The sequence below is a fragment of the Ranitomeya variabilis genome, chromosome 8 (assembly GCF_051348905.1).
Source record: "Ranitomeya variabilis isolate aRanVar5 chromosome 8, aRanVar5.hap1, whole genome shotgun sequence".
Classification (NCBI taxonomy): domain Eukaryota; kingdom Metazoa; phylum Chordata; class Amphibia; order Anura; family Dendrobatidae; genus Ranitomeya; species Ranitomeya variabilis.
This window is the reverse complement of record NC_135239.1, coordinates 206,353,413-206,372,341: the sequence shown is the minus strand read 5'-3', so window position 1 is coordinate 206,372,341 and position 18,929 is coordinate 206,353,413. Positions and strand designations below refer to the sequence as shown.

Genomic DNA, 18,929 nt, shown 5'->3' with positions numbered 1-18,929 from the left:
ATCTGGTGATGGTTATAGGAAGTGATTGATTGCAGTGATTTATTCCAAAGGGAGCAACCAAATATTAAGTTGACTCTTGTCCGGCAAATTTGGGGGTTTTGTGTGAAATTATGTCCAATTTGCCTTTTTACTTTATTTTTATTTGTGCTAGTCCAATACACACAAAGGAAATAAATCTGTGTATAACAAAACATGTAAATGCAATCATTTTCTGGGAGAAATACTTCATTTTCTGGAACAATTTCAAGGGTGCAAACACTTTCAGCCATGACTGTAACTAAAGTATTCACCTATGAATTGCAACATAGTATATCCAGACAGATGCTTCCAAATTCTAGATGTTCAACCATGAGTTACTGAGCATCTCCAAGATTAATGATCCCACTCACCGCAGTGCAGGCTCATCTCCTGCCTCACAAAACCGCGGATTTCTTCCTCCTGCGCGTAGAATGAAAATGTATAATATAAATTGACATCATGATAGATAGATAATAGATAACAGATAGATAGATAGATAATAGATAGATAGATGATAGATAGATAGATAGATAGATAGATAATATATAGATAGATAGATAGATAGATAATAGATAGATAGATAGATAGATAGATAGATAATAGATAGATAGATAGATAAATAGATAGATAGATAGATAGATAGATAGATGATAGATAATAGATAGATGATAGATTGATAATAGATACATAATAGATAGATAATAAATAGATAGATAGATAGATAGATAGATAGATAGATAGATAGATAATATACTGTATACATAGATAGATAAATAGATAGATAATACATAGATAATAGATAGATAAATAGATAGATAATACATAGATAATATATACAAAGATAAATAGATACACAGGTAATGACGGGAGCCCCGTATCTTACAGTCATTCCTGGGGAACCTTTGTCTCCCTTCGTTCCATCCGGCCCCATGTTTCCCTGGATGTGGGGATTGGATCCATTACATGACGCACATATCACGGGTTCATCGTGGACTTTGCATCTTACAATACAATCTTACCGGGTCTCCTCGTTCTCCTGGCACACCTGGGATTCCACGTGGCCCCGTAATTGCCTCTCCAGAAGGGCCCCTCTCGCCCTATAAAGATCAGATTTACTAGTAAGCTGGATTTGTAGAATAACTCGGTCACTATCACCGCTTGGTGTGGGGATTGGGCTGCTGAGACGTTGGACAATCTACCATTTTCTCGTTTTTGAGCTGATTAGTTCTGTCTAACAGTCGGGTTGTGTCTTTCTCTAACTTTTTCCGTGGATGTAGGAACAATAGACGTTGGCAAGGACTAAATAGCCAAAAAATAGCCTGGAACTGATCACAAGGCCCCATGTGGATGTATACTGAAAGCTTACACCATTTGTCACTTTTCATACCTTCTGCCCTTGAAGACCTTCAGGACCTTTTGTACCGGGAGGACCAGGGGGACCAGCAGGCCCAGGATTTCCATCAACACCTCTGGGCCCAGCTGGACCAATAACACCAACAGGACCCTGGCAAAGGGTAAATGAAGTAGGTCTGGTTAGTAGGTTTCACCAGCTAAAATGCTCTTTGGTGTTTCGCCTCCTCATCTTCCTTCCTCTAGAGTTCAGCTGAACTGAAAGTTTCTCCGTCTTGGGCGTAATTCCGTAGTACAGGCCTGGGTGTCCCTGACCCAAAGTCTTCCCTATACACTATGCGGCAACACTACTCACCCTTTCTCCTTTTTCTCCCTGATCTCCTTTATTGCCCTGTAAGCCTTCTATACCACGATCGCCCTACAAAGGATCCACGAGAGAAACACAAGACCTTAAGAGAAAAAGCAATAACAGAGGAGAGTAGTCTATGGTGGCAACCACTAGGCCAGGCGTTACCTTGCTGCCAACAAGTCCTTCTTTTCCAGGCAGGCCGGGCTGTCCGGGGATCCCGGCTTCTCCCTAGAATTAGAAGAGTTCTTCATACATATCATGTGTTCAGTAATTATTGGGGGTCTGTGCAGCCACGGTAATAGGGGGTGCAGAGATAAGGCTCCCAACACACGATAAAGTCATCCAAACCCATCGTTATCTGCAGAATCAGCACAACGTCTATTGTGTATGGCGCCCTCCCTGAATCCCCGCTGTTCTCCCTGATAGCTGCTTTCTCATAGAAAATGCAGGAGCGCTCCTCTATATGCGAGAGTCGGGAAATAGCTGAGAAGTAAGGATGGGTTTAAAGGAGTAAAAAAGAAAGGTTAAAGGGGCATTCCAGCCTGGATAAGTGATAAATGCCTAATTAATGGGGGTCCAACCATAGGGAGCCCTTTACCAACCCCACCAAAAAGTGGCAGTTAAGCCCCGTACAAAGTCTATTATGGAAACAGTCAAGCGCCGTGCTTCATGGACTCCACTGAGCAGGTGGATAGGTGCTACATGCCTCATTCTGGAATACCCCTTTAATGGGGAGGTATGGTGGTTACACGTCATGGTCTCTTGGGGCGGAAATGCAGATCTCTCTGATTAGAAGTAATGACTATATACATGTATGTTAGATCCTGAGGTCTGTCACCTACTCAGATCTGCACCACCATAGGCCCAGCGTTGGACCGAGTGGAGCAGAGCACTTTCCACTGCTGGCTTCATTTTGGGCAAAAGCTGGGTGCACGCCAGTGAAGACCTTCATGTGGCGGAGGAGCCTCCTGAAATACGGACCCGGCTTCCATCTTATAGCAATGTAAAAGTGTAGAAAGTAAATGACAAACCACTTACCGCGTCTCCCTTCCTTCCCGGTAGACCGTGGCGTCCAGGCATGCCGGTGTCACCCTACAACGAGCAGCATTAAGTAGTGGTCAGCCAAGCTGCCCCATTGCCCAGATGTCATGCATGACCCCAAATTTAACCCTTTCTCCACCTATTCATGTTCTCAGGGTCTCATAGTAACACAACTATGGAAAAAAATATCAGCAGTAACTAATACCTTATCCCCCTTCTCTCCATCCTGGCCGCAAAGACCCTTTATACCACGATCCCCCTGAAACACAAAAATATGAGCGACGGATTTAGTTATTACTTTCTGCGCGATGTAGGAATTGTTTATTGCCCATTTATGTTTTTAAGGATGGAATTTAAAAAAATTGTGACACTATGGCGGTCAATATAGGTTTCTTACCTTTGGTCCTCTTAACCCATTCAGACCTGGATCTCCTTTCTCTCCGCGTGACCCGGGCAGAGCGTCTTTCCCTGGGACGCCCTATGGAACAAAATCATTGCAAAAGTGTGTGACTATAAGCCTGAATGTTTCATGCCATAAAGCGGATGATGAGAGTCTAATGGGCACATCAGTAGGATCAACCCAAAAATACCGAGCCACCATGTATCTACCCAAACCGAAGCAAACCGGAGATACTTACCGCCACTCCTGCTTCTCCCGGATCTCCTACTTCTCCCTGGAAAAAAAATAGACATATAATTATTCTGACATATGTAAGTTAAAGGGGTTTACAGGACTTTAATTTTACATGACGGGCTCCCTTTAATGTCATATCAATTATAACTAACCTTTTGTCCACCAGGTCCGCGGGGTCCTATAAAACCAGTTGACCCTTTGTCTCCAGGTTCTCCTTTGGTTCCCTGTTGAGAAAAGTTGAATAACTCGTTGGATAGCACATCACACTGAAGGCGCGTCCAGACGAGTCCTGAAAACCTCTTTCAGAGTAATAACACGTTCCCATTATAGTCTACGGGGCTGTTCACATGTCTGTGGTTTCTTGCGGACCGAGTGTCCACAAAAATATCACGGAGACGTGTTCCTTTTTGATCCGAGTCACTCATAGAAGTCTATGGGTCCACGGACAGCACATGGATGACATCCACCATCTCTGTGCTGTCCGTCTTTTGTCAGACAAGATATCTTGTGACTTACTTGGTGAAGAAATCATCTCTGGGTTGGTCCAAGGTTATTTGCACTTGCTCAAAAAAACTCTTCATATGAACAGAAAAGTGAGCAAAGTCAATTTCCAATTGGAAAAATTTTCAAGCGTTTTTGAAACGGATATTGAGGAGCATTTTTGAGCTGGTCTGTTCCGAAAAAACTATGTGAACAAAGTCATATGAAAGAACTGCTTGGGTTACTTTTCAACCCAAGAAATAAGTAGCCGTGTGGTTAAGTATTTGACATCTGGAATATAAAGATGAGTGGCCCCAGAATATTCATTATAGAAGGGCCTGACACAACCAAAAGTGTTACCAGTCTTGGCCAATGACTCAAAGATATCTATAGAAATCTGGGTCAACGAGGCTGAACTATTGGACCTTCACTTTTTGTGTAGTCTCTTCACTTAGGGTTCCTATGTCACATGGTCCAATGTGGTCTTGGTTATGTCAGCTGAAGGAAAGGTCAGCCATTAAAGAGGAAGCCTCATTCCGATATTCTTTTTTTCATGTTTACGGACCAATTTTCATTAGCGTATTGGATCAGATTTTTATCAGGGTTTTGTCGGTGACTCCATTTTTACCATCAGTGATTTTCTCATATGCCAAAATAAATAAAATAAATTGCAACGCTTCTTCTGCGGGACCCATGGAAGTTCGAGTTCTGGTACCCGACCCAAACTTTATTCCAAAGTTCGGTTCGGATACCAGAACTGTATGCGAACTTGAACCAGAACCTGAACCCCATTGAAAACAATAGGAACCCGAGCATTTGGGCTGGTGAATAGTAGCACCAGACACTCACTATTTAAGTTGAGATTTGCTCATCTCTAGCTATAACGGGTTGGTGCTTTATCCATGAACTACATGAATGATGCATGAATGAGGCTGCAAGGTGTGAGGTAGCTGGATACTTCCTACACCCTACAGACCTGCGATCGTCTCGCTCTTACCCTTTCTCCGCTCATTCCTTGGTCTCCTTTTTCCCCCTTTTCTCCCTCAGACCCTTTAAGTCCTCGGTCGCCCTAAAAGGAAACAAGCAGAGACGTTACGGTGTTAGAAACACAAAGAAGAGGAATAGGAAAGGAGAAGAGGTGGATGAAGAAAGAAGAAGAGGAATAGGAAAGGAGAAGAGGAGGATGAAGAAAGAAGAAGAGAAATAGTGAAGGAGAAGAGGAGGATGAAGAAAGAAGAAGAGGAATAGGAAAGGAGGAGGATGAAGAAAGATGAAGATGAATGGGAAAGGAGAAGAGGAGGATGAAGAAAGAAGAAGAGGAATAGGAAAGGAGAAGAGGAGGATGAAGAAGGAAGAAGAGAAATAGTGAAGGAGAAGAGGAGGATGAAGAAAGAAGAAGAGGAATAGGAAAGGAGGAGGATGAAGAAAGATGAAGATGAATGGGAAAGGAGAAGAGGAGGATGAAGAAAGAAGAAGAGGAATAGGAAAGGAGAAGAGGAGGATGAAGAAGGAAGAAGAGAAATAGTGAAGGAGAAGAGGAGGATGAAGAAAGAAGAAGAGGAATAGGAAAGGAGGAGGATGAAGAAAGATGAAGATGAATAGGAAAGGAGAAGAGGATAATGAAGAAAGAAGAAGAGGAGTAGGAAAGGAGAAGAGGAGGATGAAGAAAGAAGAAGAGGAATATGAAAGAAGAGGATAATGAAGAAAGAAGAAGAGGAGTAGGAAAGGAGAAGAGGAGGATGAAGAAAGAACTAGAGGAATAGGAAAGGAGAAGAGGAGGATGAAGAAAGAAGATGAGGAATAAGGAAGGAGAAGAGGGGGATGAAGAAAGAAGAAAAGGAATAGGGAAGGAGAAGAGGAGGATGAAGAAAGAAGAAGCGGAATCGGAAAGGAGAAGAGGAGGATGAAGAAAGAAGAGGAGGAATAGGGAAGGAGAAGAGGAGGATGAAGAAAGAAGAAGAAAATAGTGAAGGAGAAGAGGAGGATGAAGAAAGAAGAGGAGGAATAGGGAAGGAGAAGAGGAGGATGAAGAAAGAAGAGGAGGAATATGGAAGGAGAAGAGGAGGATGAAAAAAGAAGAGGAATAGGAAAGGAGAAAAGGAGGATGAAGAAAGAAGAGGAGTAGGAAAAGAGAAGAGGGGCATGAAGAAAGAAGAAGAGGAATAGGAAGGAGAAGAGGAGGATAAAGAAAGAAGAAGAGGAAAAGCAAAGGAAAAGAGGAGGATGATGAAAGAAGAGGAGGAATAGGGAAGGAGAAGAGGAGGATGAAGAAAGAAGAGGAGGAATAGGGAAGGAGAAGAGGAGGATGAAGAAAGAAGAAAGGAAAGAGGATAGAAGAAGCAGGGCATAAAGGAATGGTGGTTCCCCCTGTGAGCGAACCTCTGACCTACCGGCTCCCCTTTATTTCCTTTTGTTCCCGCTGGTCCTTCAATGGTCAGTGTTTCTCCCTAGACAGGACAAGATTAAGGCATCCTGTATGAGCGCTGCTCCGGAGGGCATAATGGCACCCTACCACCTCTGTACACTGATGAAGGCTTACCTTGTCTCCCTTCGTTCCGCCTGGACCCGAATCTCCCTGAAACATCACAGAACACGATTACAAGTGTCCATATACTCTGCACAGATGTATCTTAGCACTTAAAGGGAATGTATCACTTTTTATACTTTTTATTTATTTAGGAACAGGTAGTGATGATTACTCTTTTTTAGAATCTGTTTTATTTAATTTATTTTTGTATTGGAGTTTTTTTATTTTATTTCCTGAACATGACAGTGGAGGCAGCCGTCCTGCTTGGGGTGCAGTAGGCACACAGACTAACAGACAGGATCTGGCTCATTGACTTCTATAGGACAATGTTGTGGGCATGCTCTGTGACCTGTGCGGAGGTCTTTGAGCAGAGGGTGGAATGAGTTGAGCTGTGATCATCCCTGATCATGAATGGTGGATCCTGTGTTATCTACTGTATATAGAGGTGTTGAACTAATCATAGCAATCAGCTGAAACCTTTCAGCAAGTGTTCAATTTATCTGCAGCGCCCCTACAGGTGAAGTTTAGCATTACGTAATTCTTATTAAGGTCAATCAGTGTGCCTGTGATGTGACGCTCTCAGTATAAAACGACCACAGAATATTGGCCGCCTTTCTTACCTTGTCTCCTCGTTCTCCTCTGTTACCTGGAAGACCCTGGGGAAAAGAGCAAGAAATGGAATCAGAAGTTATTGGACATTGTACATACATGATGACTGGAATATTACTTACCGGGGGGCCGCGGTCTCCCTCTAATCCTGGGCGGCCATCCTCTCCCTGTAGGAATTGAACATGTCAGTCTTTATGGAAGGACTCCGGATAAGGGGACGCGAGGTTCTCCTGAATATCACTAATACTAATGATAATGACTGGACGAAACTGTTACATTGTATCACAGCTACATGTTAGGAGTCTGAGAACTGTGCAGCAGAGGGGAGTGGAGGCGACATTACCCGATTGTGGACATACCCTTGGACCTGGATCTCCTCTCTCTCCTCTAGGACCCAACTGACCAATTCCTGGATCACCCTGGGAAAAAAGAAGGACAAAGCGGCATTTTTTACACCATTTTAGATTATAATTTGACCACTGGGGGGCAGTGTTTTATTAATCTAATGGAACACTCCAAGCAACTCTGATACATTGTGTTATTCCTGGTGCAGGCAGATCAAAATCTTTGGCTCAGTGTTGCCGGAGTGCACCTTTAATTCTTAAAGGTGCAGTACTATCACAAATTAAGGGAGTGACAATAAAAGCATAAGCAAATAAGAGCTCTGACAACTACTTTTGTTACTTAAAGGGGAATTCCTATCGCATAAAGCTAGGATATCCCATCACTTTATGATCAGTGTGGGTTCAACCTCTCGGATCTCAAATAATCCCAAAAATGAGGGACCCTAAGTGCTGGTTCGTGGCAGCAGCTCCTTCAGTTTTCCCTGTGCGGCGGCGGCGGCACCGCTGCTACCCACTGTGCACGGGAACTGGGAGAAAACAAAACTGTTGGGGTCCCAGAGGTCAGACCCCCACTGATCATAAAATGGTGGTATAAAGAAATATCAGTGTACATTCTTTAACCCTACCTTGTCCCCCTTTCCTCCAGGAGGTCCCGGGGGTCCCTGTAATAAAATTATGATATTAGTACATATATAATGTATGTCAATGTATTAAGTATAGTAAAGCTTCAAGAAGTGGGAGTTATAAAAAGTCACAAATACTGTGTATAACAGATGAAAAAGATGAAATAAACTTCCTACCGATGGTCCAGCTGCCCCGGGTGGTCCCAAGGCTCCTGAATTTCCTTCTCTTCCAGGGAAACCGATCAAACCCTAAATAAAAGTTGGTAATAAAATTAAGTAAAAATCAAAATCATGGAATGATAAACTATTTGGAGGTCTGTTTTGGTTGCACTCACCCTCTCGCCAGGAGCACCAGAAGGCCCAGACTGCCCAGGTTCTCCTCTCTGACCTGGTTGACCAGGAGTCCCAGCAATTCCCTGCAGACCTGGCGGACCTGGAGGACCAGGCAGCCCGAGATCACCCTAACAAAAAAAGTAAAATTACTCATAATTTGATGTAAAAGCCACATAAAACCTATGTATTAGGGACATCTGAGCGACCTTTTATCTGGGATCTACCTTCAGTCCTGGTGGTCCATTCTGCCCTGCAGGGCCAGGGGAACCAGCGCCAATTTCTCCCTGGAAATGTACAGGTTAATAAGAAATGTCCGTGTCTGTCTAAGATTTGTGGTTGCAGGAGAAAGCATATTTCTAGGACTTACCTTATCGCCTTTAGGTCCGGGAGGTCCCTTGGAACCCTGCAAATTGAAGACAGCTGATCACTTTAATGTAATAAGGCGTTTATTTTTTTTTTCCAATTTCACAATATTTTGCCCCATTCAGTGAACGGTCAAATAATTGCAGAGAAGGCTGCATAAAAGCTAATAAAAAGCTTATAAAAACATAGAAACAGCGCCACTACTGTGCATGGTTGTGTCTGGAATTGCAGCTCAGCTTTATTGAGGTGAACGGGAGCGAACTGCAATACCAGATACAACCATTGGATAGAGGTGGCGCTGTTTTGGGCTATTTACAGTTAAAATATACGATGTTTGCTTGTTTATCGTGCATTGATTTTTAGGTTGCGTGATATTTTCTTTTCCACTCGGAGATCAGATGTCTTTTACACATTTAGAAGTTAAATGTCTGACAATGAGCCGGAGATAAACTGGTGTCTGTTTCCAGGTGCAATTAGCAGCTTTGGACATAATTGGAGGAAAATTCACTTAAGAGTCCAAGTTCTCGACTTTTCATGTAGATTTTTAAGTGTCGATATTGTGTAATTAGAGGTTTCTATAAGTAAATAAGAGCCACAGGGAACCACGGGCGACTGCTGCATACCGAAAACGGCAATAACGTGATGTCATGTGTGATACAGGAGCAATAACAAAGTATCAGTGGTGTTTTCAGAGCAGATTGTGCGGAGGTCACTTACATCTTCTCCGGGGTCTCCGATTTCTCCTTTTTTTCCTGGTTCCCCCTAATGTTAAAAGTAAGAAATGTCATTTGCAGGTTCTGAAAAGCATAGAATTGCTGTAAATTTTGGGAATTTTGAACTTCGAAATTTTGGGAATTTCTAAAGACAGTTGTAGATGCATATTACATGGCATGCAGCCAGAAAATGCACTGCTCAGAACTCTGAGCCTATCCGTGCTGTCCTCAGAACTCTGAACCAATCTGTGCTGTCCTCAGAACTCTGAGCCAATCCATGCTGTCCTCAGAACTCTGAGCCAATCCATGCTGTCCTCAGAACTCTGAGCCAATCCATGCTGTCCTCAGAACTCTGAGCCTATCTGTGCTGTCCTCAGAACTCTGAGCCAATCCATGCTGTCCTCAGAACTCTGAGCCAATCCATGCTGTCCTCAGAACTCTGAGCCAATCCATGCTGTCCTCAGAACTCTGAACCAATCTGTGCTGTCCTCAGAACTCTGAGCCAATCCATGCTGTCCTCAGAACTCTGAGCCAATCCGTGCTGTCCTCAGAACTCTGAGCCAATCCGTGCTGTCCTCAGAACTCTGAGCCTATCCGTGCTGTCCTCAGAACTCTGAGCCTATCCGTGCTGTCCTCAAAACTCTGAGCTAATCCTCGCTGTCCTCAGAACTCTGAGCCTATCCTTGCAGTCCTCAAAACTCTAAGCCAATCCGTGCTGTCCTCAGAACTCTGAACCAATCCATGCTGTCCTCAGAACTCTGAACCAATACGTGCTGTCCTCAGAACTCTGAGCCTATCCGTGCTGTCCTCAGAACTCTGAGCCAATCCATGCTGTCCTCAGAACTCTGAGCCTATCTGTGCTGCCCTCAGAACTCTGAACTAATCCATGCTGTCCTCAGAACTCTGAGCTAGTCCTTGCGATCCTCACAACTCTGAGCTAATCCTTGCTGTCCTCAGAACTCTGAGCCAATCCGTGCTGTCCTCAAAAGTCTGAGCCAATACATGCAGTCCTCAGAACTCTCAGCCAATCTGATGTTTCTGCACTTGCTCCACCTCCTCCCCTCTCGCAGCATGCAGTCTCAGAGACAGAGAGAAGCTGCAGCGGCACCCTTCATCTTTGTGTTCTATATACTTATTACTCTAGATAGAATTTTTTGGAGACTGAGAAAGGGGAAGGGGAACTACAGAATGCTGGAAACTGAGGACGATAATAATAATAATAATAATAATCTTTATATAGCGCCAACATATTCCGCAGCGCTTTACAGTTTAACAGTTTCAAACACAACAGTCATAGGTAACAATGTTAACAATACAGTAATAAAGCAGAATAAAACAAAATAAGACGACCCTGCTCGTGAGAGCTTACAATCTACAATAAGGTGGGGGGGATACAAAGTACAGGTGTGTATTTACAATGATGTATTTACAATGATGGTCCGGCCATCTTCAGGGGGTGGGGGGTGGATGGAGATGGTGAATGGGCTACACACGCACAAACATAAAATGAATTTGATTAGGGAACGTGATAGGCCGCTCTGAACAAATGTGTTTTGAGCGAGCGCCTAAAGCTATGCAAGTTGTGGATGGTCCTAATATCTTGGGGTAGAGCATTCCAGAGGATTGGCGCAGCACGGGAGAAGTCTTGGAGTCGGGAGTGTGAGGTACGGGTTAGAGCAGAGGTTAGTCGAAAGTCATTTGCAGAGCGCAGCGGTCGGCTAGGCCGATAGAGAGAAATGAGGGAGGAGATGTAAGGCGGTGCCGCACTGTGGAGAGCTTTGTGGGTGAGAACAAGTACTTTGAATTGTATCCTGTAATGAATGGGCAGCCAGTGTAATGACTGGCGAAGAGCGGACACGTCCGAGTAATGATTAGCCAGATGGACGACCCTGGCTGCTGCATTAAGGATAGACTGGAGAGGGGAAAGTCGCGTGAGGGGGAGGCCAATTAATAGAGCGTTACAGTAGTCCAGACGGGAGTGGATCAGGGCGACAGTGAGAGTTTTTGTTGTCTCCATGGTGAGAAAAGGGCGGATTCTAGAGATGTTCTTTAGGTGTAAACGGCACGAGCGGGCAAGAGATTGTATGTGGGAAGTGAAGGAGAGATCGGAGTCAAACAGACGATGCTACTTCCCCCTTAAAAATAAAATACAGAGTTGCATTTGGAAATATCGGTCTTCTCACAATACTCAACAATACTTACCCTCTCTCCCCTTGGACCAGGCAATCCCCTGTCTCCTTTCTGACCCTGAAACACAGGACAGGACATTATATCACTATAATAACTAGGAGGGCACAGCTACGTGACTTTGATGTAAAGAACAACCACAAGATAAGTGTGGTAAGGAACAGGAAACAAGTGTACTTGTAAGGTCAGATAGGCAGAGGGATGGATGGATGGATGGATGGATGGATGGATGAATGGATGGATGGATGGAGAGACAGACAGATAGATGACCTACCGGTTCACCTGGGGTTTCTTTGCCTTGGTCAGCGGGAGCGCCCTAGTAAAACATTATACATAACGTGACTAATACATAGTATTACACACTACATTGTAATACACAGTATAGTGCAACCTTTATAAAGCACCACCTCTTTATGAAGATCGTGCCCTTATATAGAGCACAATTCCTGTGAAATTCACCATATATTTAGCATACTTGCCATCTTCTTTAAGAAGACTTGCAATTACAATTTTGGGTGGTCTCTGAGAGTTGTCACTGTATCACAGATCCTCTGGCCTCTAACGATAATGAGATGACCCTGTTGACCCTGTCCTTAATATTACTAATGCGATTACTCTGACAATCTGACCCTCTATTGATAATTAGACTATACTGACATTTCCCTCTATTGATGATAATAAAATGATGATACTGACATTTCCCTCCATTAATGATGAGATGACTAAACTGACCCTGCCCTCTATTAAAGAGATGACTTTAATGACCCTGCCCTCTATTAATGAAGAGATTACTCTACTAACCATGCCCTCTATTAATGAAGAGATGACTCTACTGATCCTGCCCCCTATTATTGAAGAGACGACCCTACTGACCCTGCCCTCTATTAATGAAGAGAAGACTCTACTGACCCTGCCCTCTATTAATGAAGAGATGACTCTAATGACCCTGCCCTCTATTAATGAAAAGATTACTCTACTAACCATGCCCTATATTAATAAAGAGATAACACTGCTGACCCTGCCCTCTATTAATGATTAGATGACTCTACTGACCCTGCCCTCTATTAATGAAGAGATGACTCTGCTGACCCTGTCCTCTATTAATGATGAAATGACTCTACTGACCCTGCCCTCTATTAATGAAGAGATGACTCTACTGACCATGCCCTCTATTAATGAAGTGATGACTCTACTGACCCTGCCCTATATAAATGAAGAGATAACTCTGCTGACCCTGCCCTATATTAATGAAGAGATGACTCTGCTGACCCTGCCCTTTATTAATGATGAAATGACTCTACTGACCCTGCCCTCTATTAATGAAGAGATGACTCTGCTGACCCTGCCCTATATTAATGAAGAGATGACTCTGCTGACCCTACCCCTTATTAATGATGAAATGACTCTACTGACCCTGCCCTCTATTAATGAAGAGATGACTCTACTGACCCTGCCCTATATTAATGAAGAGATGACTCTGCTGACCCTGCCCTATATTAATGAAGAGATGACTCTGCTGACCCTGCCCTTTATTAATGATGAAATGACTCTACTGACTCTGCCCTCTATTAATGAAGAGATGACTCTACTGACCCTGCCCTCTATTAATGAAGAGATGACTCTACTGACCCTGCACTCTAATGATAATCAGATTCGGCTGCTTACCCCAACCTTACTAATAATGAGATGATTCTACGCGAAATCTCACACCATTTTGCTCACAGTCAATGAGATTATTTCCGAAGCAAACTGTATTGCAAAGGCATCAAAATCCAATACATTGTAATGAAAAAAAAAAATCAAAATCCAATACATTGCAATATAGGCTTTCTGGGCATCCTGGGAATTGTAGTTCCCCTGTAACTGGTAAGCCGTATTTACCTTTTCTCCTTTGGGCCCAGGAGCACCAGCCACAAACTGAAAACAGATCAGATGGGTATCAATTATTATATGGCAGCATCAAAAATCAACACGATTTCTGGAACCCTCTCGCTATCTATGGGGATGTAAGAACATACGTCCATAATCCGTCCTATCTGTGGGAATCTGTAAGGCCGTCGCCAATCCTACATTACAATATAAATGTACAACAGTCTAAAGGGTTAAACCTAATCATACAAAGAAGCTAAAAGTCACTACTCACTTCCCCGGGAGTGCCAGCTTCTCCTGGTTCTCCTTTGGATCCTGCGGGACCTGAAGGACCTGAAACACCCTGATACCAAAAAAGAGTAATGAACTTAGTAAAATAATGGCATGAAATGTAAAAACGCGATATTACAGCATGTGTCTATGTGCAGGAACTGTCGTAGGTTGGATAGTTAACAGTGCTGTTCCTTCCATCGAGCCCCATTGTAGGGTGCCAAATAGTACCCAAATAATAGAGGAATACAGTGTACAAATCACTCCGGCATAAAGTAACGGACTAAGGCTGCCGAAACGATGAGCTGGAGAATAACGCTGCATCCCGTGCTGCTTCCAATGTTTGCAATTGGGTTTCATTAAAATTTTTGTGCTGTTTGGCTTTTAAAGGCTCTTTGTTTCCCTGCGCTTTTACCTCTGATGTGGTCCGTGGTCATAAATCAGCTGAGAAGAGCTCAGAAAAAGACAGATAAAAGAGTTACAAACTCCCTTCCCTGATCGTCAGATCGAGCTCATTGATGGATTCTCAGTTAACTCATTCTGCAGCCAGCAATACACAATGCCGCTCAAGGACTATTCGAGGCACACGGTGAAAACTTTTTTATGAAGCCCATGCATTTAAATAAGAATAAAATGTTCCCATTTAATCCACCATCAATTCACACACTTTTTTGAACAATAAATTGAAGCCTTATAATACAATATCTTGATAGATACCATCTTCCCCGGGAGTCCAGGTTCTCCGTCTTTCCCCGGTACGCCATCTCTGCCCGGTAGTCCATTTTTTCCTGCTTCCCCCTAGGAAAAAAAAAACATAATCCAATGTTCTCACTTCTATATGTGACTGACAGCTGTGAACTCCAGAGCTATGGCTGCATCCTGCCCGGATACTTACCGCTAAGCCTGGGACTCCGGGGGGTCCTTGTGGGCCCTAACAATGGAAAGAAACAAAAAAATGTGAACCAACATTAGAACAATGGAAGATGCGATGTATCGTGTATCCAGTCGTATCTGTAAAGGCCCCGTCTCACTTAGCGACGCTAAAGCGATCCCGACAACGATACGACCTGTCAGGGATCGTTGCTGCGTCGCTATGTGGTCGCTGGTGAGATGTCAAACAGTGAGATCTTACTAACGATCGCAGCTGCGATCTCACTGTTTGACATCTCACCAGCGACCTGTAGCGACCTGTACAACGATGTCACATGGGAGCTATTATGACGATTCAGTGTCTGAGTCGTCAACGAGGTCGTTGGTAAGGTGTCAAACACAGCGATGTGTGCTACCCAGCGGGACCTCAACGATCAAAAAAAGGTCCAGGCCATTCCGACACGACCAGCGATCTCACAGCAGGGGCCTGGTCGCTGCTACGTGTCACACAAAGCGAGATCGCTACGGAGGTCGCTGTTGCGTCACGAAACTTGTGACTCAGCAGCGATCTCGCTAGCGATCTCGCTTAGTGAGACGGGGGCTTAAGACTATCATATGTGGTGACCACTGGGAACACTCAGGCCCCAACCAAGGACTTTGGTGAATTCTAGACTATTCCAGATACTTGGATATCAGGAGACTTGTAAGGAAGTAGTGATGGAAAGTAAGGTCATGGTAGGTGAGCAGGGAACACTCAATTACTTAGTGGTATCAGTCCTTACCAATAATCCGGGAGGTCCAGGCAAACCAGGAGGTCCAGCAACACCGGGCGGTCCTGGCAAACCCTGATAAACACAACCAAAGTGATACTAAGAAACTGCAGGAAATGGAGAAAACGATGATGGATAGAGAGATAGATAGATAGATAGATAATAGATGATAGATAGATAATAACTAGATGATAGATAGATGATAGATAGAAAATAGATAGATGATAGATAGATAGATAGATAGATAGATAGATAGATAGACAGACAGACAGACAGACAGACAGACAGATAGATAGATAGATAGATAGATAGATAGATAGATAGATAGATAGATAGATAATAAATAGATAGATAATAAACAGATAGATAGTATCTTATAAAAAGTGATGGGAGGGTATAAAGAAGCAAAGAAAAGGAAAAGAAAAGGGAAAGAAAGGAACTTGGAAAGGAAAAGAGAAGGGGAAGGGAAATGAATTGGAAAGGAAATAAAAAAAGAAACAGAAAGAGAAAGATAATAGGAAAGGAAAGGAATTGGAAAGAAAAAACATAAATGGACAGGAAAGATAAAGGAAGGGGAAAAGAAAGGAATTGGAAAGGAAAGGGAAAGGAAAGAAAAGGGAAAAAAAGGAATTGGAAAGGAAAGGAAAGGGAAAGGAAAGGAAAGAAAAGGGAAAAGAAAGGAATTGGAAAGGAAAGGGAAAGGAAAAGTAAACAGATAGGGAAATGAAGGAAAAGGAATTGGAAAGGAAATAAAAGAGAAAGAGAAAGGAAAGGAATGGGAAAAGAAAGGAATTGGAAAGGAAAGGGAAAAGAAAGAAAAGGGAAAAGAAAGGAATTGGAAAGGAAAGGGAAATGACAAGTAAACAGATAGGGAAATGAAGGGAAAGGAAAAAGAATTTGAAAGGAAAGAAAAGAGAAAGGAAAGGAAGGGGAAAAGAAAGGAGTTGGAAAGGAAAGGAAAGGAAAGGGAAAGAAAAGGTAAAAGAAAGGAATTGGAAAGGAAAAGTAAACAGATAAGGAAATGAAGGGAAAGGAAAAGGAATTGGAAACAAAAGAAAAGAGAAATGGAAAGGAAAGGAATGGGACAGGAAAGTCCTGCATTAATCGGTCAGTGAGTCCCAGGTGGACCGGCCCTGCCCTTCTGCCCTCGCACTGTATATGCACATGATAAATCCGGGGCTCTGCTTAGTTCCCCTCCCTGCTATAAAGATGAGAGGGTTGTTACCAGACCCCCACTATGGAGGACTGCTGGATGTGGACATTCATGATCATGTTGGAAAATGATTTCATTGTGCATCAAGCAATAATGATATTTTTTTCAGATAGAACAATCCCTGATAGAAAGTAACAATGACTGTGTAGACAGACGGTGCTCACCCTGACGCTGGGTCCGGGTTCTCCTGGAGCGCCCTGCAATGATAGCATTGTGTTACATAAATGGACTATATACACTGTACATGTGTATGTGTGCTTATTATATGTGTATGTTTTTCCATGCCTATGATTATTGACTTACCTTCAGCCCAGCTGGTCCAGGGGGGCCCTATTACAGGAATAATAAAGCAGAATGAAGCGTTACTTTAATGTCCGCTTGCTACAATAAGATATTATGTGGATGTTTTCTTATGTGTCTATAGCCATCCATAGACATGTGTGGGCTCGCTGGCTCGGGGCTGACTGTATAGTGAGGTCGCCGTGACTTACAGGACATATATGAATATGACGTATAGCTACGGGCGCCGTGTATACGTACCGGAGGACCCTGCTGACCTGGCTCTCCTGGGTTTCCCTGGAACGGCACCATGAACAATCAGTAGAGTAACATACCGGGGTCACACACACCAAATATCTGGCTTGTTATCACACTATATTGACTGGGTTATGTTCATGCTAAAATGACAGATCCTAACAAACTATACAGTCTGTGTAGCTGCCGTATAATAATGTTATAACAAGAAAAGGTGCGATTCCCAGACAACATGTACAAAGGAGCTAATGATACCAGAGACTCTAATTAATAAAACGCATGATGTATTTATCATTATTTAGTTTATATACCGTATTTATTATTAACATTTTATTCTACTTGAAAGTAATTGATAATTGCAATACCAAGCTTAGCCACATGGTGTGCTGTTTTGGATCACAGCACAGAGTGATCATTATAAGGCACCACCTAGTGGTGGACCTGTGTAGTGCAGCAAATCACTTTTTTTTTCTTTGCAAAACATAAAATACAAACAACGGTTATATGGTACAAATTGGGAAAATAATGAATATTACATGTTTATATGGGAAGGAGTGCACTTTTTTTGCACTCCTATATGTGCAGAATTTTGGAAATTTTAGATAATGACAGGACTGCTGGCTATACATTCATATGTGTCAAAGAATCGCAGCTTATACCACAAGACATATTGCAGCTGTATTATCAGTTATTATGATAGCACAAATTATCTCAGACATGCCACATGCAGGACATAAATGCGGAGGTGATGAGGGACACCTACCGGTCGGCCGAGCACTCCGGGGAAGCCTGGCATACCCTGCGGATATTAATTAGCGGAATTATTAGTAGGGTGAGGCACCTAGATCAATGCATTATAAGTGACCAAGACGTGTGAGTGACCACATGAAGAGACCAGGTTGAGCACGCAAAGCCGATGCGAGCAGCCAGCACTAGCCCAGGGCCGAAGGGCAACTATCCTCCAGGATTTACTTACAGCGGGGCCTCGAAGCCCACTAATGCCCTTCTCGCCCTACAGTGAAGGGAATGGACACAAAACAGGAAGATCAAATGCAGGTCACATAGGATTAACCATGTCGACACCAGTCAGGTCAGTAACACATTGTGTAAAGTCAGTTTTTTCTTCCTTTATCGCAAAATATTTAATGTTCCAATGTGCCATCAGCTATGTCCGTATGTATGGTCAATCACCAATTAGGACCGCCCACTGGACTCTTAAGGTTCCCTTTAAATTTTGGCTGCTTGCAGTCCCCACTAGGGGGAGCTCAGCTGTGTAAACTGGTATGTCATTAAGGTCAATGTACAAACACTAAGCAATGAGCTCCCCCTAGTGGTGGCTGCAGGCGGACAGAAAATATACCGGTTACTCGTCTATGTAGGGGACTTGGAGATCGAAAAATTGTTCCCACTGATTAAAAGTTAAGAAAATTAAACTGTAGAGAATATAGATAAAAAGGAGGACATTTACTGGTACAACACTTGGCTCCTCTAGGTGGAGTGATCGGATGCCACTGGTGGAGTCTTACCCATTTTGGGCTGGTGGATTGGTGCCACCTTCCTTACGCTTAGTTTATAAAGGATTTAAGGAACCGGAAGCACACATTAGTTCTAAAAATACTTACAGAAGTTGTAAAGTGTTAGTAAAACATGGCTGCTCTCTTCTTTCTATCCATGGGTTGTGTCTAGTATTGCGGCCCTGCCCTATTCACTACCAGGCATAACCTCAAGACGGGTGAGGAAGACAGCGGCCAGGTTTTTCTACTCCTGGACAGAACTCTTTAATGCCATCTTGTGTGAACTGGTTGTATTCCACTTGGGCCAACTCTTCTTAA

General features: G+C 43.3%; 1 protein-coding gene across 6 annotated transcripts in view; it reads right to left on the bottom strand.

The window, feature by feature from the left end:
• Window positions 1-18,929, bottom strand: part of COL7A1 (collagen type VII alpha 1 chain) — a 150,485-nt gene that overhangs the window by 14,287 nt on the left and 117,269 nt on the right. For 5 of the 6 annotated variants that reach the window (XM_077276528.1, XM_077276532.1, XM_077276531.1 and 2 more), the window contains 34 exons: window positions 17,861-17,896; window positions 17,104-17,139; window positions 16,867-16,893; window positions 16,728-16,760; window positions 15,363-15,425; window positions 14,606-14,641; window positions 14,428-14,508; window positions 13,715-13,783; window positions 13,453-13,488; window positions 11,846-11,887; window positions 11,587-11,631; window positions 9,389-9,433; window positions 8,676-8,711; window positions 8,533-8,592; window positions 8,311-8,436; window positions 8,153-8,224; window positions 7,979-8,014; window positions 7,368-7,427; window positions 7,131-7,175; window positions 7,020-7,055; window positions 6,412-6,447; window positions 6,263-6,319; window positions 4,870-4,941; window positions 3,545-3,616; window positions 3,397-3,432; window positions 3,156-3,236; window positions 2,964-3,017; window positions 2,756-2,809; window positions 1,883-1,945; window positions 1,724-1,786; window positions 1,406-1,522; window positions 1,038-1,115; window positions 902-955; window positions 390-438 (listed from right to left, as the gene is read on the bottom strand). In XM_077276528.1, coding sequence (XP_077132643.1) covers window positions 390-438; window positions 902-955; window positions 1,038-1,115; window positions 1,406-1,522; window positions 1,724-1,786; window positions 1,883-1,945; window positions 2,756-2,809; window positions 2,964-3,017; window positions 3,156-3,236; window positions 3,397-3,432; window positions 3,545-3,616; window positions 4,870-4,941; window positions 6,263-6,319; window positions 6,412-6,447; window positions 7,020-7,055; window positions 7,131-7,175; window positions 7,368-7,427; window positions 7,979-8,014; window positions 8,153-8,224; window positions 8,311-8,436; window positions 8,533-8,592; window positions 8,676-8,711; window positions 9,389-9,433; window positions 11,587-11,631; window positions 11,846-11,887; window positions 13,453-13,488; window positions 13,715-13,783; window positions 14,428-14,508; window positions 14,606-14,641; window positions 15,363-15,425; window positions 16,728-16,760; window positions 16,867-16,893; window positions 17,104-17,139; window positions 17,861-17,896 — 1,906 coding nt within the window. Of the gene's footprint in view, window positions 1-389; window positions 439-901; window positions 956-1,037; window positions 1,116-1,405; window positions 1,523-1,723; window positions 1,787-1,882; window positions 1,946-2,755; window positions 2,810-2,963; window positions 3,018-3,155; window positions 3,237-3,396; window positions 3,433-3,544; window positions 3,617-4,869; window positions 4,942-6,262; window positions 6,320-6,411; window positions 6,448-7,019; window positions 7,056-7,130; window positions 7,176-7,367; window positions 7,428-7,978; window positions 8,015-8,152; window positions 8,225-8,310; window positions 8,437-8,532; window positions 8,593-8,675; window positions 8,712-9,388; window positions 9,434-11,586; window positions 11,632-11,845; window positions 11,888-13,452; window positions 13,489-13,714; window positions 13,784-14,427; window positions 14,509-14,605; window positions 14,642-15,362; window positions 15,426-16,727; window positions 16,761-16,866; window positions 16,894-17,103; window positions 17,140-17,860; window positions 17,897-18,073; window positions 18,110-18,929 lie in introns of all 6 variants that reach the window. The other variant, XM_077276530.1, reaches the window with a different exon arrangement.